This window comes from Pelodiscus sinensis, chromosome 15 (assembly GCF_052426305.1).
Source record: "Pelodiscus sinensis isolate ZL-2025 chromosome 15, ASM5242630v1, whole genome shotgun sequence".
NCBI lineage: Eukaryota > Metazoa > Chordata > Testudines > Trionychidae > Pelodiscus > Pelodiscus sinensis.
The window spans coordinates 2,296,159-2,309,710 of record NC_143066.1 but is presented as its reverse complement, the minus strand read 5'-3'; the positions used below and the strand labels follow the sequence as shown (position 1 = coordinate 2,309,710).

General features: G+C 49.1%; 1 protein-coding gene across 22 annotated transcripts in view; it reads left to right on the top strand.

The window, feature by feature from the left end:
• MAPK8IP3 (mitogen-activated protein kinase 8 interacting protein 3) overlaps positions 1–13,552 on the top strand; it is a 126,876-nt gene that overhangs the window by 88,989 nt on the left and 24,335 nt on the right. For 16 of the 22 annotated variants that reach the window (XM_089782175.1, XM_089782173.1, XM_089782163.1 and 13 more), the window contains 3 exons: positions 627–797; positions 2,000–2,159; positions 3,556–3,651. In XM_089782175.1, coding sequence (XP_089638301.1) covers positions 627–797; positions 2,000–2,159; positions 3,556–3,651 — 427 coding nt within the window. The remainder of the gene's footprint in view (positions 1–626; positions 798–1,999; positions 2,160–3,555; positions 3,652–13,552) is intronic. The other 6 variants (XM_089782170.1, XM_089782171.1, XM_089782169.1 and 3 more) reach the window with 1 other exon arrangement.

Below are 13,552 nucleotides of genomic sequence, written 5' to 3'. Positions count from 1 at the left end.
GTGATCACAGCATAACTGATCATAGGGGTTGGAAGAGACCTCAGAAGGTCATAGAGTCCAATTCCCTGTCCAAAGTAGGACCAACCCCCATTTAAATCATCTCAGCCAGGGCTTTGTCAGGCCTGGCCTTAAAAACCTCTTAAAGACGGAGATTCCACCACCTCCCTAGGTAACCCATTGCAGTGCTTTACCACCCTCCTAATGAAATAGTTTTTCCTAATATCCAACCTAGACCTCCCCGCTGCAACTTGAGCCCATTGCTCCTTGTTCTGCCATCTGCCACTGCTGAGAGCAGTCTCTCTCCATCCTCTTTGGAACCCCCTTTCAGGAAGTAGAAGGCTGCTATCAAGTCTCCCCATATTCTTCTCTTCTATAGACTTAAATAAGCCCAAATCCCTTAGCCTCTCCTCATAAGTCAACAGAACAGGGTAGCCAGCATTGGTGAAGCCACACAGACATAAGCCCATCTCCTAGTGCTAATGGACAATGCATTCAGATGTGGGCAGTTTCTTGGAAGGGTTTTCAGGACTGCTGTTCTTTTGCTTGTTGCTTTTGTATTTTGAATCTGTATTGCATTTTCCTTCTGCTTTTCTCGTTCTTATTTGTTGGCTTCTCTCCATCCCCAGCTTTAGTCGCCTGTTCAGCTCTTCCTCCAGCCCCCCACCTGCGAAGAGGAATTACCCATCGGTGAATATCCACTATAAGTCTCCAACAGCAGCTGGGTTCAGCCAACGCCGCAGCCATACCATGTGCCAGATCTCTTCAGGCAACCGCACCCTAGAATTCTTCCCTGAAGAGTGAGTCACTTGCTATGTGCAAAGCCAGACCTTGCTGCTGCTCTGCCTAACCGTCTGCAGCTCAGCCAAATGACAGCAAAATTGCTTTAAAATGGGCTTTTTCTCAGCGGACTTGTTATTGAAGCTGTTTATCCTTAACTGCGAACTCTCTGTAGGTGCTTGTGTATCTCCACCTGATCTTTCACCCTCACTTCTCCCTGGGGCAGGTTTAGCAGATTAGCAGTGCACTGTCTTCCCAAATGTGAGATCTCTGGTTTTATCTTGTGCTGCTTAGGCCATGATGAGATTTCACCTAGATGAGCCAGGAGCAAGGTGGCTCTATTGTTCATTTGTCCACTAGGTCTAGATCATGTTCTGACCATATGGTCTGATTGGGCTGAGTGGAAGGAAGAGGAAGGGCTTTGGTAGAAATGCTGAAGTCTCCACCAGCAGCAGGACAGAGCCTGTACCCTCTGTCCTCTCCCAGGCTCAACTGGAGACTCCTGGATGCTTTCTCCGCAGCACTGACCAAGCTGGAGTATTTGATTTTCACACTTTTAGCATTGGAAGAGGACCATTCAGCTGTTGATGCTGCAGAATTTCTTTCCTCTCCCCACTTTGAGCCACTGCCACAGTGTACTTTAATGCTTTGCTTTTATTGCATGTGCTCTGTGATTTTCAGCTTTGAGCTTTTGAGTTGCTGTGTTTTGTGGAAAGAGTTTGGATTATAGAATCATAGAACACTAGGACTGGAAGGGACCTCGAGAGGTCATCGAGTCCAGTCCCCTGCCCCCATGGCAGGACCAAGCACCATCTAGATCATCCCTGATAGATGTTTGTCTAACCAGCTCTTAAATTATATGATGGTAGAGTGCTGTTCATCCCCACCTGGGGTAGAGGAGCTCAGGCTGCGGACTCCTCTCCCCGAACCTGGGATGTCAGGGCTCGGGCTGTGGTCTCCTCTCCTTGAACCATCTCTGAAGGGTTAGGAGTGTTGCAAGTCAAGTGACAAGAGCTTGTTCTACCATAATGGATGAGGGAGCTAATGATTAGGACTTCCCTGGGTTCTCCTTCCATTAGCGCTTTTATATCTGGTTTCCAGCTCCTCCTTTTCTCCTTGTCAAAGACACTTTTATTTCCTTTTTTGTATTCTTTGACTTCTGCTTTTTTCCACCTGCCACGGCAACGCATCCTTGACCATCTGCCTCTGTTTTTAACCATAGATTGAGAAGTAACACTGTTGCTTCTCTCCTCAGTGACTGTACATCATCCGCACGTCGTGAACAGAAGCGTGAGCAGTACCGCCAAGTCCGAGAGCATGTGCGGAATGACGACGGTCGATTACAGGCCTGTGGATGGAGCCTTCCTGCAAAGTACAAGCAGGTAGGAACCATGTGCTACAAGGCTGAAGGGGATGAACAGGCTATCCACAATCCCAAATGAAACCAACAGAGACCCAGCTTCCCCTAATGGTAGAGTTACTGGTTGTTGGTACAGCATTGGAATTAAATCTAGTACAGACACATGCTGTCTGTTTGATGGGCTTGGGTCAAACTCATAGTTTCTGTATGCTCTCTGGATTCATTGGAGGAGGAGTTCTCTTAGAATCCTAGAGCTGCAAGAGGCCTCAGGAGGTCATCCAAGTCCAGCCCCCTGCCCAAGGCAGGACCAATCCCAACTAAATCAACCCAGCCAGGGTTTTGTCAAGCCGAGATTTAAAAAACTCCAGGGATGGAGATGCCACCTCCCTAGGTAACCCATCCTAGTGCTTCACCACCCTCCTAGTGAAATAGTTTTTCCTAAAATCCAACCTAGACCTCCTTGTTCTGCCATCCGTCACTACTGAGAACAGCCTTTCTTCATCCTCTTTGGAACTTCCCTTCAGGAAGTTGAAGGCTGCTATCAAATCCCCCCTCACTCTTCACTTCTGCAGACTAAATAGACCCAAGTCCCTCAGCCTCTCCTCATAGATTGTGTCCTTCAGTCCCCTAATCACTTTGGTTGCCCTCCGCTGGTCCCTCTACAGTGCGTCCACATTCTTTCTATAGTGGAGGGCCCAGAACTGGACACAGTACTCAAGATGTGGCCTCACCAGAGCCGAATAAAGGGGAATAATCACTTCTCTGGATCTGCTGGCAATGCTCCTCTTAATGCGACCTAATATGCCATTAGCCTTCTTGGCTACAAGGGCACACTGTTGACTCATATCCAGCTTCTCATCCACTGTAACCCCCAGGTCCTTTTCTGCAGAACTGCTACTTAACTGGTTGGTCCCCAGCTTGTAACTATGCTTGGGATTCTTCCATCCCAAGTGCAGGACTCTCTACACATGTCTTTGTTGAACCTTATCAGATTTCTTTTGTCCCAATCCTCTAATCTGTTTAGGTCACTGTGGACCCTATCCCTGCCCTCCAGCGTATCTACCTCCCCCCTAGCTTAGTGTCATCTGCAAACTTGCTGAGGGTGCAATCCATCCCCTCGTCCAGCAGACCAGGGGCACTGGGAGCAGCTTTTCTTGCCCCGGAGGTCGAGGTGGCGGATCGCTGCCTGTGAGCTCCGGGACGAGAGAGCCCCGTTCGTAAGTGCGGATCCGACATAAGTCGGATCCGCGTAAGTCGGGGACTGCCTGTATACACAAGCATTGGCAGTGAGAAACTGCAAGGTCTTTCTAAGGCTAATGGTTTTTTGTTATGCCTTTATAGTGATAGCTCTGTTATAGCATGGTTTTTAATTATCTCACTACCTTGTTCTTTCTTTCCTGCCTCCTCTTCCTCCACAGCTGAGTCCCAATGGTGGCCAGGAAGACACCCGCATGAAAAATGTCCCTGTGCCTGTGTACTGTCGTCCTCTAGTGGAGAAGGACCCCACCATGAAGGTAAACATTCAGCTACATACCGTTCTGACTGCAAGAGGTGCACATCCCAGCTCTGGATTATGGTCAAATTACTGGAGCAGTTTTTAGGTCATTTGAAATTTTTGACACTGCCCAGTTGTTCAAAGTTTCTGTTTAAATCTAAAGATTTCTACTCCTGCTTTGTCTTTGTAATGGCTTATTTCTAATGCCCATGGCGAGTAGATTTCAGCCGTTCACCCTGTTCACCGGCGGCACGCGCATGCGCAATGTGGGTCTTGCGCATGCGCAGTGCGGGGCTGGTGAGTAGATTTTGCCGCGGTTTGTCAAGCCCTGGTTATAAGAATGCATTTCTGAGCACGTTCTGGTTGCCAGGAGACATTACCATGTCCTTCCTATGTCCTTTGCTTGTTTTTATGTCTAAGGGTACATCTAGACTACATGCCTCTGTCGCCAGAGGCATGTAGATTAGGCTACCCGGCACAGGAAAATGAAGCGGCGATTTAAATAATTGCTGCTTCATTTAAATTTACATGGCTGCCGCGCTGAGCCGATCAGCTGTTTGTCGGCTCAGCGTGGTAGTCTGGATGCGCGGGTGTCAACATCAAAGGCATTTGTCGACCACCCAGGTATGCATCCTGGAATGAGGCATACCTGGGTGGTCGACAAATGCCTTTGATGTGTCAACCTCCGCGCGTCCAGACTACCGCGCTGAGCCGACAAACAGCTGATCGGCTCAGCGCGGCAGCCATGTAAATTTAATTGAAGCGGCGATTATTTAAATCGCTGCTTCATTTTCCTATGCCGGGTAGCCTAATCTACACGCCTCTGGCGACAGAGGCATGTAGTCTAGACGTACCCTGAGTGATGCAGCATCAGCAACCACGTGAGTTAATAAAGCTCCCTTTACAAAGGAGCCTGAGAACATTGTGGTTGAAAAGGATATAAGAAAATCAGTAAGAGCAGTTGAAGGCAGCTATAAGCCTCTTACTTTAACTTCCATCTCTGATTACAAATCACCAGTATGAGCCAAATTTAGCTTCGTGTTTAACTCAATAGATTTCTTTGGAGCTGTGTCTGCTTCTGCCAGGCCTGAATTTGTGACACTCTTGAGTACCTTTCTCAGACATGAAGAAGAGCTCTGTGGAGCTCAATAGCTTGTGTCAATCACCAACAGACAGTGGTCCAATAAAAGACATTCCCTCCCTCACCTTGCCTCTCCTGTTCAGAGCTGATTTTCAGACTGCAGTTGGACATGAAGTGGTAAGAGAATTCTTACATTTCTGGCAGTTTCTGATCTTAGTCTCTTAGCATAGGCTGACCTATGGGGATCTTCTGCTTGGTCTGTTTTCCCCAGAGATTGTTCACTGGCCCCATGTTTGGTGATAGTTTCCCATCCCTAACATTCTCATAAAAAAAAGTATAAATGGCTCACAGTGGGTTAGGTATCACAAGTCATTTCACACTTTCAGGAGACCTGCTTCTGTGGACCCAATACTACATTCATTATGCATGCTTAGCCCAAGTTGAAGATAAATCCAGTGTATCTGCATGCATTCTGCAGACTCATACCCTAAACGCCTTGTTCTTCTTAGAGTGCTTGCTCTTAAGTGTGCGCACGTCGCATGCATGGCTACTTGCCCAGTTGGCTGTGGTCCCAGCAGTGGCACGTAAGAAAGACTTGGTGTGGCAGCCCAGGCACCCCAGAGAGCTGCTCCTGCTTGAGGGTGTCTTTGGGCAGCAGATCCTGGTCCCACTCTGGATCTAGCCCACAGTTGCCATCCACTCGGCATTGCTCCTTGCAACCCTGCTTGGACTCAAGACTCCAGTCAGACTAACTGCTGCAACCTCATGGGTGACACCGCTACCCCTCGAGGCACTGGTTCCATTGAGAAGCGGCTCGTCCTCCCAGCACCTGCTCTACCATTGTACTGTTCTTCCCTGAGGCACAGCTTGAGGTTCCAGCACCACTCAAGGTCCAAAAGTAGGTCTCAACCACAGTATCTCTCTCCTCGGCACTGCTCTCCAGGCAGGGGCTATTTGACACTGCCTGCAAATGTGGCCATCCTGCTCTGCATCACCATGGCTGTGTTCGAATGTGGCCTTTGGTGCTTCAGACAGATCAGCGCCTGTGTTGTCTGAACCCATGCAGGACGCTCCTCTGTACCAATGGTCACCTCAGTGGCAATTTTGGACCCTGTGGACACAGGGAGCCTTGCCCAAAGCACCCCCATTGGTGCCATCAGAGTCCCAGGTCTGAGAAGTGTTGATTAGCCACCCTCCTTCAGGGTCAGCCCTAATAGCCCTGTTGCTGGTTGCTATCCCAGATGCTCCAGTGGACCCTGCCCCTGGCCCACAACAGCTGGATGTGCCAGCCTCAGCCCCACCAATAGTTTCAGCCTCTTCCTCTTCTCTGCAGTGGCTGGCACTTCCTCACCCCCCCCCCCCCCCCCAGACTACAAGGCATTGCAGGATCTGCACCATAGGGTGGCCTGGAGTCTCAACCTGCAAGTGGAAGGGGTGGCTGAGCAGGAAAATTCCTCGGTGGACATCTTGACATGGAGGTTCTGTCCAGGATAACGCTTCCCATAATTCAAACTATTTAGTTCACTGTCAGGACCATTTGGCATCCCCCCACCTCTGTCTCCCCAACAGCCAAGGAAGTTGAACAAAAATACTTTATTCCTGTAAAGGGCTTTGAGTGCTTATTCATCTCCCCCTCTCTCCCCACCACAGTGTTCCCTTGTGAATGAGGAGGAGAGGCAGGGGCACCAGGCACTGGCATCTTGACCTATTTGAATACAAGGTATATTCCAAAGGGGGTTTGTTCCTTAGGGTAGCTAATCAACAACCTACCCTGAGCAGATGCTATTATAATTCCTGGGCTTTCCTCCTTTAACTCAAGGAGCTCCTGTGCCCAGACTCCTGTGATGAATTTGTGTTGTTTCAGGATGGGAAGGCAGTTGCCCATACATCTCTTCAGGCGTCACTGGATACGGCAGATTTTACAGCTCAAATGCTCTCCTCAGGGATTGCTATGTGCTGCAACGCCAGGTTCAACTATCTGCTCTTCTGCTGGAGGTCCAGCAAATCACCCAGGACCTCCTGTTTGAAGGCACAGGTCTTTTTGCAGAACAGGCCAATTCCTGCCTGCGCAGCATGAAGGACTCCAGAAACACCATGGAACTCTTAGGCGTGTACATCCCAGCAATCCAGCCCAAAGACTCTTTCCCTCTAGAGTTATGTGGAACTATTCTAGATGCTGCTCAAAATAGCCTTGAAATAAGTCGTTCTGTCCCCAGTTGGGGCAGGCAAAAACCACTTGAAGCAGCCTTTCTGAAGGGTGCACCCAAGGTCATAGTACCAACTGCCCTTTTGGATCTCTCCTCTCCCTTCCAGAATCATCTGCCCCATTTCCACCAGGTCTTGTTTGCTTTGGATGCCTGGGTTCTCTGTACAGTGGAAAAATGATATTCTATCCTGTTCTGCTCCCACTCTCCCTTCCACCCCATTTGTCTGTCCCTCTTCAGGGGCCCCTTTTGTGAGCAGCTCCTCCTGCAGGAGGTGCAAGCACTCCTAGCCGTAGGGGCAGCGGAAGAGGTTCCTCAGGAGTTCAGAGGCATGGTTTTTTGCTCCTGCTACTTCCTGATCTCCAAAGCAAAGGAGGGCCTCAGAGGACTCAACAAATCATCTCTAACCACAAGTTCCGCATGGTCTCCCTGAGCTCTATTCTTCTTTCCCTGGCTCCAGGGAATTGGTATGTCGCCCTTGATATAAAGGAGACTTTTCACATCACCATCAAGCCATTCCACAGGTGATACCTCCAATTCATGGTGAATGGTGTCCACTACCAGTTCACTGCCCTCCCACTTGAGTTGTCCACAGTGTCCTGTGCCTTCAGCAAATGCATGGCAGTGGTGCTACTTTTCTGTGCCATCAGGGCATTCCAGTTTACCGTACCTGGGCAATTGACTTCTCTGGGGCTGGACTTGCCAGCAGATGGATGCTCACATTCTTCTGACCCAGTTGATGCTAATGCATCTGTTTCGGGTAATCATTGCCCACAAATCGATCCTCACTCTACCCAGATGTTCCTTCCAGAACCACAGCTTGTGGCCATGTCACAGTTAACTCAGTCTTTCTCTGCCTTTCCCATGAACACAGCCAGGCAGTGCCTCAAACTCCTTGGACACATGGCAGTCTGCATCTGTCATGCTGTTCACCAGGCTTCACCTCTGACTGCTGCAATCCTGGCTAGTATCCATTTACCGGCCGAACTGTGATAGTATTGACATAGTGGTGATGTGTCTGCAGAGCATCCTAGAGGTGCTTTGTTGGAGCCTCGAAATGTGCAGTTCGTTGTTTCTTCCTCGAATAGTGTCCCCAAGGGTCTCCACTCAAGGTGCTGGGCTCATCCCAGCACCGCAAACTGGAGAATCTTCAGTAGCAGTAGCCCTGCCGGACCTCGCATGCGCCGTTCAGCTGAGTATGGTCTGGCCTTGCCAGTTTCCTTTCAACCGTCTGCGGCCACAGACAGAGTTAGGACTCTTTTCTGAGGAGTACGGGAGATTAGTTTCAGAGCTATAGTCTTGTCACTTAATAGTTATTAGTGTTAGGATCGTTCTTTCTCTTAATAGTTACAGTTCTGTTCAATTTAAAAAAAAAATTCTCGTCCCAGTTTTAAGTTTTTAGTTGTCAGTAGAAACGTAATACAGACTAGAAGATCATGCCAGGATCACCTGGCTTTAAGAAATGCCCCCAGTGCCAGGATGCCATGCCTGCATCGGATGGGCACTTGCGGTGCATCAAATGCCTCAGACAGACATGTCCTGCTGAAGTGCACTCACTGCAGTAAATTAACTGCGCGTGCCAGGCATGACTGGGAGCTGAAGCTGAGGGTGCTTTTGTTCAACAAAGCCCTTAGACCTCCAAAATGACTGAGCCATCCTCCGTTGCTGCAGGGACGCATCCACCGGCTCAGGAGCCTCCCCACAGGACCTCTAAGCCCTCTGAGAAGGTGAGTGAGAGACACAGACGGGGCACCAGCGTGGAGAAGACGGGCAAGGGCCGCAGCTCTTCAGCCCCAAGTTTTGCCTGCACCAAGGACTCGATAACGGTACCTGGCAAAGGGCCGTGGGCTGAGTCAGCAACGGTTCCAACGACCATGCAGTTCTTTGTTTCCTTCACCCACCACAACCCTCAGCCGCTCTCATGACCAATATGTCTGCTTTGAGCTGGGAAGCATACCTCAAAGCTCTCACAACCTGTGCAGTGTGGCCAGTGGATCTCATCACATAGGACCACGATTGCTTCCACCATCCAGACTATCACTCTCTCCATCTGATGGGTTGGAGGCTACATGGTTGAACTCAGCAGAGAGCCTGCTTAGAGCAGGTCAGACACATCTTCCTTAGGAGCTAAAAGCCTTCACTAGGGTCACACACCTGCCTAAATGGAAATGATGTATATACTGGTACTCCAAGTGCCACATTGACCCCCACCTCTGCTTCCATTCCCTATATGCTGGAATATATCATGTCCCTTAAGCATCAGGGACTGGTGACCTCGTCCATTAAGGTCCACCTGGCAGCTATCTTGGCCTTTCACCCAGGTGAGGCAGGCTGCAGTCTTTGTGAGCCCCTGGTCCTAGACAGACTCCACCCACCAGTCAAGCATCCTGTGCCTACATGGGACCTCGACTTGGTCCTCTCCTCTCTCTTGGGGAGAGGGGCCTCTCCTTGGAGCTCTTGGCCACGTGTTTGCTCCTTTATCTCTCTTGGAAAGTGGCCTTTCTGGTAGCCATCACCTCCGCATGCTGCGTGTTGGAACTTTGCACCTTAATGTCCGAACCCCACACACTGTTTTCCATATAGGTAAGATTCCTCTTTGGTTGAACCCAGCATTCCTCCTGAAGGTGGTGTCCAGCGTTCATAGCAGCCAGGATAACTTTCTGCCAGTTTTCCACCTGACGCCCCTCGAGAGCTTATGAACATAACATAAGAACATAAGAACGGCCGTACTGGGTCAGACCAAAGGTCCATCTAGCCCAGTATCCTGTCTACCGACAGTGGCCAGCATCAGGTGCCCCAGAGAGGGTGGACCGAAGACAACGATCAAGCAATTTGTCTCCTGCCATCCTTTTCCAGCCTCTAAAAAACAGAGGCTAGGGTCACCATTTCTATCCCCTGGCTAGTAGCCTTTTATGGACCTAACCTCCATGAAATTATCTAGCTTCTCTTTAAACTCTGTTATAGTCCTAACCTTTACAGCCTCCTCTGGAAAGGAGTTCCACAGGTTGACTACATGCTGTGTGAAGAAGAACTTTCTTTTATTAGTTTTAAACCTGCTCCCCATTCATTTCATTTGGTGTCCTCTAGTTCTTCTATTTAGGGAACTAATAAATAACTTTTCTTTATCTGCCCTCTCCACACCACTCATGATTTTATAGACCTCTATCATATCCCCCCTCAGTCTCCTCTTCTCTAAACTGAAAAGTCCCAGTCGCTTTAACCTCTCCTCATATGGGATCTGTTCCAAATCCCTAATCATTTTAGTTGCCCTTTTCTGAACCCTTTCCAAGTCCAAAATATCTTTTTTGAGGTGAGGAGACCACATCTGTACACAGTATTCAATATGTGAGCGTACCATAGTTTTATACAGGGGCAGTAAGATCTTCTGTGTCTTATTTTCTATCCCTTTCCTAATAATTCCTAGCATCCTATTTGCATTTTTGACCGCCACTGCACACTGTGTGGAAGTTTTCAGAGAACTGTCCACGATAATGTTTCAGAGAACTGTCCAAGATCTCTTTCCTGATTTGTCGTAGCCAAATTAGCCCCCATCATACTGTACGTATACTTGGGGTTATTTTTCCCGATGTGTATTACTTTACACTTATCCACATTAAATTTCATTTGCCATTTTGTTGCCCAATCACTCAGGGTATGTCTACACTACAGCGCTAATTCGAACTAACTTAGTTCGAATTAGTTAATTCGAACTAAGCTAATTCGAATTAGCGCATCCAGACTTAAACTAGTTCGAATTAGCGTTTTGCTAATTCGAACTAGCATGTCCACACTGAGTGGACCCTGAACCGAGGTTAAGGATGGCCGGAAGCAGTGCCGGCAGGGCATCAGAGTAGGACTTAGACCATGGAGCAGCTGTCTCAGGCTAGCCGAGGGCTGTGCTTAAAGGGACCCGACCCCCACCCCGGACAGACAGTTCTCAGGGGTTCCCCGCTTGCAAAGCAGTCCTGTCTTGGAGTACCCTGAGTGCCCAAACTTGGCACATCACAGCACTTGGCCATCAGCCCGGCTGCACTTGCCACAGGCTGCCATCCGGAGAGGGGGGTCAATCGGGGGGCTGCAGGAGAGATTTCACCCCAAGCAGCCCGCAGAGCCACCCCAGTCCTCCCCATCGGGGGCTCGTACCCCATTCCTCCCTCACCTCCTTCCACTTACCCCTCCATAGCCCCCCTTCCTGATGTACAAAATAAAGGACATGTGTGTTCAAAAATAGAAACTCTCTTTATTGAACAAAACTTGGGGAGACTGGGAAAAGGAGGTGGGAGAGGGGAAGAGAGAGGGTGGGAGAGGGGAGGGCAACTAAAATGATCAGGGGTTTGGAACAGGTCCCATATGAAGAGAGGCTAAAGAGACTGGGACTTTTCAGCTTAGAAAAGAGGAGACTGAGGGAGGATATGATAGAGGTTTATAAAAGCATGAGTGGCGTGGAGAGGGTGCATAAAGAAAAGTTCTTCATTAGTTTCTATAATATAAGGACTAGAGGACACCAAATGAAATGAATGGGTAGCAGGCTTCAAACTAATAACAGAAAGTTCTTCTTCACAAAGCAAATAGTCAACCTGTGGAACTCCTTGCTGCAGGAGGCTGTGAAGGATAGAACTATAACAGAGTTTAAAGATAAGTGAGATAAAGTCATGGAGGTTGGGTCCATGGAGTGGTATTAGCCAGGGGGTAAGAATGGTGTTCCTGGCCTCTGTTTGTGGAAGGCTGGAGATGGATGGCACGAGACAAATGGCTTGGTCATTGTCTTCGGTCCATCCCCTCCAGGGTTCCTAGGGTTGGCCGCTGTCGGTAGACAGGCTACTGGGCTAGATGGACCTTTGGTCTGACCCAGTACGGCCATTCTAAGCTCAGGGCTCAGGGTCAGGGGTCTCACTGGACCACCTTGATTTTCATGCCAACGTGTTCCTGGGTGGCCAGGCTGGCAGCTATCCTGCCCTAGACGGCCACTTTCCTGTGCCTAGTGTGGAGGTCGTGGATGAGGTCCACGATGTCCGCACTAGACCAGGTTGGCACCCGCCTCTTGCGGACCTGGGCAGGCTCCCGGGAGCCGCCAGCCTGGTCCCGGGAAGAGGTGGAGGGCTGGGTGGCAGCGGGTGGCTGGCTCATGCCGTGCCAGGTGCAGGGTCTGCAAGCTGGGTGCTGGCAGGCTTGCACCTGGCACGGGCACCGTAGCCAGCCCGTGCCCCTTTAAGGGCTCCGGGGCCGGGAGGGGGGCAGAAGAGTTTCCCTGGTGGTGCCCAGAGTGGCCACCAGGGAAAGCTGGGGAGGGCTAGCCTCCCACTAGTTCGAATTAACTAGTTCGAATTAAGGGCTGTGTAGCCACTTAATTCGAACGAGGCGTTAGTCCTCGTAGAATGAGGTTTACCTAGTTTGAATTAAGCGCACCGCTAGTTCAAATTAAGTTTGAACTAGCGGTTTGCATGTGTAGCGCCTATCAAAGTTAATTCGAACTAACGTCTGTTAGTTCGAATTAACTTTGTAGTGTAGACATACCCTCAGTTTGGTGAGATCTTTTTGTAGTCCCTTAGGCTATGTCTAGACTGCAAGCCTCTTTCGAAAGAGGCTCTTTCGAAAGATACTTTCGAAAGAGCCTCTTTCAAAAGAGAGCGTCTAGACTGCACGTTGAACTTTCGAAAAAGCGGCTTGCTTTTTCGAAAGAAAGCATCCAGTGAGTCTGGATGCTCTCTTTCGAAGAAGCCCTATTTACATTGAAGAACGCCTTCTTTCGAAAAAGGAACTTTCGAAAGAAGGCGTTCTTCCTCGTGAAATGAGGTTTACCGCCATCAAAAGAAAAGCCGCGTGGAACGAGGTGTACAGATAGTTCGGATTAGGAAGCCTAATCCGAACTATCTAGTCCGTGCCGCGTGTAGCCGCGCGGCACGGGGTTTGCACTAGCCGGCTTTTAAAAATGGCGGCGCTGGCTTTATGCTAATGAAGCCCGGGAAATTCAAATCCCGGGCTTCATTAGCAAATTCGGTATGCATACATTACCCCCTTAGTTCGAACTAGAGGGGTAGTGTAGACATACCCTAACAGATTAGTAAGACAGGATTTCCCTTTACAGAAACCATGTTGACTTTTGTCCAACAAATTATATTCTCCTACATGCTTCACAATTTTATTCTTTACTGTTGTTTCAACTCATTTGCCCGGTACTGAATTTAGACTTACCGGTCTGTAATTGCCAGGATCGCCTCTACAGCCCTTTTTAAATATTGGTGTCACGTTGGCTACCTTCCAGTCATTAGGTACGGAAACCGATTTAAAGGATAGGTTACAAACCACAGATAATAGCTCAGCAATTTCCCATTTGAGTTCTTTTAGAACCCTTGGATGAATGCCATCCGGTCCCGGAGATTTGTTAACATTAAGTTTTTCTATTTGTTCCAAAACCTCCTCTAATGACACTTCAATCCGGGACAGTTCCTCAGATTCATCACCCACAAATGACGGTGCAGATTCAGGAATCTCCCCAACGTCCTCAGCCGTGAAGACTGAAGCAAAGAAATCATTTAGTTTCTCCGCAATGGCTTTATCGTCCTTGATTGCTCCTTTTATAGCTCGATCATCTAGGGGACCCACAGGTTTTTTAGCATGCGTCCTGCTTCTAATGT